This window comes from Prunus mume, linkage group LG2, assembly GCF_029339155.1.
Source record: "Prunus mume cultivar Tortuosa linkage group LG2, ASM2933915v1, whole genome shotgun sequence".
Taxonomy (NCBI): domain Eukaryota; kingdom Viridiplantae; phylum Streptophyta; class Magnoliopsida; order Rosales; family Rosaceae; genus Prunus; species Prunus mume.
The window spans coordinates 30,800,025-30,804,210 of NC_142699.1; the positions used below are offsets into that span (position 1 = coordinate 30,800,025).

Consider the following 4,186-nt stretch of genomic DNA (forward strand, 5'->3'; position numbering starts at 1 on the left):
TATCCTTTATTTTGGTTGAAAAATTATATGAACTCTTTTTTTGTTTTTTGTTTTGGTTAATTTCCCCTCTGCGATATAAATCTTCAACATTTCATCCAATTTTCAATTAAATCATTATAAAAAAAATTAGAAACAATCGAAGAAAAAGAGAACCAAAAAAAATAAAAAACTTGGGACCCCTTGACCCAAACCCATGCCCCCATTCTCTTCACCATTCCCCATGACCACCACCAACGGACACCTCCCCGCTCCTCCCCCCTTCCCCGATTTCGTCTCCGCTCTCCCCTTCCCCACCGCAACCCACCCATACCCATTCCCCTCCTCCCTGACCTGTGCCCCTTCTCGCCCCCTTTCCCCATCACAGACCACCTAGACCCATCCGTCTAACCCAGAACCCAGCCCCCCCTCTCCCCACGATTCATCTCTCCTATTCCCCATGACCACCACACGCAACCCACTCTGCACATGGAGAGAGAGAGAGATACAGGAAAAAAAATTCAAAATTTTAAAGTTTTAAATTTTATTTTTTAGTATTTGTTTATTTTTAACATACAAAGTGATTAATTTGCCCTCATATTTAACGGAAGATTGAATAAAATGTTGATGATTTAGACAGCCGCCCGAGAGGGGAGAAAATGGTCAAAAATAAAGAGTTCATATCCCTTTTTTTAAAAAAATAAAAATAAAAAGGATAAGGATAAGAGGTTAATTGAAAGATAATCTTTGTAATATCATATTCAAGTGAGTGGTCAAATGATAACGATTCAAGTATTTTTTGCAAAGATAATCTTTGTATGAATATCTATAAAACATACAGTTTGAATTAATAAAATACAATGCAAAGTGAGCCTTACAATGATGTCCCTCATGATAGACCGTACATTATTTAGTTGATACATTTGAATGAATAAACGATCAACAATCTCTCTCTCTCTCTCTCTCTATATATATATATAGAGAGAGAGAGAGAGCACCAGAGACAAAATTTATTTCTTTTTTTCTTTCAAATATGGGATTATTGAGCAACACAACCACTGCTGATCATCCCATCTTTTTAGCCCGAATCCTACGTTACAGGATAAAAAATAATCATACAACACAAATACAATTACTTCTACAGCAAAAACACTGAAAGAGGATATACAACATAGTGCAGTGCCTATTCCAAAATTCTATACCTACACCCAAATTATACCGATGGCTAATATTCCCACAACAATTGCTCATCAATCTTGCTCAGTTTATCATTGTCGAGACGCTTCCATGTCTTAATCCTCTCAACTCCCGTCCACCCTTTCTCCCCCTTCCCGAGTTCTGCCAATATGACCCTTGCTCTCCTTCGCCACCCTGCCTTTCCATAACCATGGTATCCAAAGCCCCCACCGTAACAAAACCAAATATTCTCCAGATCCCCACAAAAGTCATTGTTATGATCATGTCCCATGAACACAGCTTTCACATCTCGCATGGATACAATGGTCTGCAAAACTCCTGAGTTCACCGATGAACATGCCACAGCCTCCTGAAACTGACCAACAATATTTTTGTACCACAGCTGCCGGACCTCTGGAATTGGAATATGGAAGAATACAAGCGCCGGTGGTTTATCCTGCGGAAAAGCGTTTTCTGAGTGATCTTGATTTCAATTATGGCACTGTTAGTGTGTTACCTGCAACATCTTAATGAAATCTAAATCTAATGAAACCTCCCTTGCAGGAATTGGAAGAACATGCTGAGCAATGGTGCACATATAGCATGAACAACTTGATACAGCTATGGAATTGTAATTTTACAAGTGTGGGGTTAAAATGATTTTACAACATATAAAACTCATTTCCACTAAATTAGGGAAAAGTATACGTGAATTTTAATGGAAAGGCCACTTCAAAAAGCAAGTGTAATAAGTTTCTCAATTTGTTTCAAAATAATCAGAACAATCTGAAATCAACCAGATAAAATGCAACAATATGCAGTCACAGTATCCTTGTTGATTGAATTTGTCAAATGCATACCTGATATCCCTGAGAAATGCCGTGAAGCCAATCGAGTTGAGATTCCTTAATCCAACCATAAGTTTGAACTCCTTGGACAGTCTCCCTGTCTCCACTGTCAAGAAAGAAAAGATTGAGGATGCTGCTGTTTGCCAAATGGGAACCTGGGGCACCATATACTCTCAGATCATAATTTCCAAAGCCATCAATTTTTTTCCTGCTTCCTCTGGCAAGATCAGAGAAATCTTCAGCTGATGGATTAATTTGTGAAACTGAATAATCCATAAGGGAGATAAAAGACATCAGTTCTTCACGATTCATCGTAGATTCTTGGTCGTGGTTGCCTAAAATTGCTGCCCATGGAAGTCCTGATTCAATGGCAGGACCAAATGCTCTAAACAAGGATTCAGCAGCATCAACAGAGCTTGACCCAAATATATTATCTCCTGTTTACAAACAGAGTCAAAATCAATACTTTGGGGGCGGGCCTGGGAGGGGGTGGGAAGAGAGAGAGAGAGAGAGAGGGATCAGTACTTAGTTAGTTTTACTTTAACTATGTCAGATATAGTTGGGCCATACATGTAAAGTAACCTATATTCAGATAATTGATGCCTACATTCACTCAGAAACACTCACATAACTTAGAATTTACTGGAAGTTGGAACCATCCAGATACAGAGGATGCACAAACTAATCAACTAAGCCCATTTTTAACTTTTCCCCACCTCTTAAATGCCATATGAAGAACTTCGGCCCTGGTTAATTAGAAGGAAAGAGTCTAATAGCTGAAGATTAGAGGCTACAGCTGCATGCACCTAATAAGATAGGATACAGAACTTGAAGAAGTTTTAGCTTAAAGCATCAAGCTTCTGCACCTTGATATGAATATTATCTTGGGTCTAGATGTTTAATGAAGTTTGGTAACCAGTCAAGGTGGTTTAGTTTCTCATTTTTCAAACTAATTTCTACTATTTCCAGGAAATTTCACACGTTTAACTTCTCGATATGAAAACTCCATGAAAGGATATGGCACATAGGATGAGAACAATGTGGAATGCGTTCCAGTACCACTGACTTATATATGATTTTAAAACTTGAGTTCTAATATACACAAACTTCTTAATTTCAATAAGCCTGACTGAGTACAAGCATTCTTACAGGTAAAATTTTAAATCTTTTCATTTTTAAACAGCTCAAAGCATGAGAATTTATTTTTAGATTACCTAATGTGCAAATATAGCTAGCCCCCCAAAAGATTAACATCCACCACCATAAGTAAATAAAAGAGTAAAAACAAACAAGAAAATATCTTAACAAATAACAACACTTGAAAACTAAAAACAAGAAAACCAAACCAATCTGTAAATTTCCAGGGAAAACGGGAAATTTAAAAATAAAAATAAAAAAAACTGCACCTGTAAAAGCAATGAAATCAGGCTTTTCAGCTTCGATCATCCTCTTCAAGAAGCGAGACGTATTGAGATCAGAGCAGTGCTCAAACTCCGAGTCCAAAACGTCTCTGCAGCGAGTCAAGGCTCCATTTCCATAATGCATATCAGCCACCTTAATCACAGACAAAAACCCATTAACAAAACCTGCTTAACGTCTTAATTACACAATAATTTCAAGCATCACATACATAATCAAAGCATCAGTTGAAGTACCTGCAGGATTTTGAAGGTGCCATCAGAGCGGAAGCGAAGGGGAAGATCTGGGCTGGTCTTCTTAACTCTCACAGGCCGATGGCCTATGAGTAAATTGTGAGAGATTTGGTTGTGGAGGAAGCAGAGAAGTGAGTAGAGAAAACCCAGATAGAGAAACGAGTGCTTCCAGTTTGCTGCTGTGGACGATTCCATTGAAGGCATCAGCTGAAGGTCCAGATTATTCAGACAGTGGGGCTGGTTGCGGCCCGGTTCAGACGGACCGCTTATTGACTTTTTACTTTGTCTTCCCGCGGTCTACTGTTTTGTAAAAGTTAGGGTCCTTTGATTTCTCCAGGGGTCTCTATAAAATATTTAAGTGATGAACTACCTAAACTAGCCTCGTCTTCTAACCCTAAAATAAAATAAAATTGTTAATTTCTTCAAACAAATATTGTTGTAAAATGTTAAGCTCTCCTAACAAAAATATATTGTTAACAGAAAATACCTATATATTAAGGGTAAAATTGTATAAATAAAATAATAAGTTAAAAA

The 4,186-nt window shown here is 37.8% G+C and overlaps 1 protein-coding gene across 1 annotated transcript; it reads right to left on the reverse strand.

Annotated features, from left to right (window-relative positions):
• Positions 1–976: 976 nt before the first annotated feature.
• PAP28 (purple acid phosphatase 28) lies at positions 977–3,975 on the reverse strand. The gene is made up of 4 exons (XM_008225647.3): positions 3,656–3,975; positions 3,407–3,554; positions 2,013–2,437; positions 977–1,609 (listed from the first exon to the last, which is right to left on the reverse strand). The coding sequence occupies exons 1-4, from the start codon at positions 3,854–3,856 to the stop codon at positions 1,202–1,204; spliced, it is 1,182 nt and encodes a 393-aa protein (XP_008223869.1). The 5' UTR covers positions 3,857–3,975; the 3' UTR covers positions 977–1,201.
• Positions 3,976–4,186: the final 211 nt, after the last annotated feature.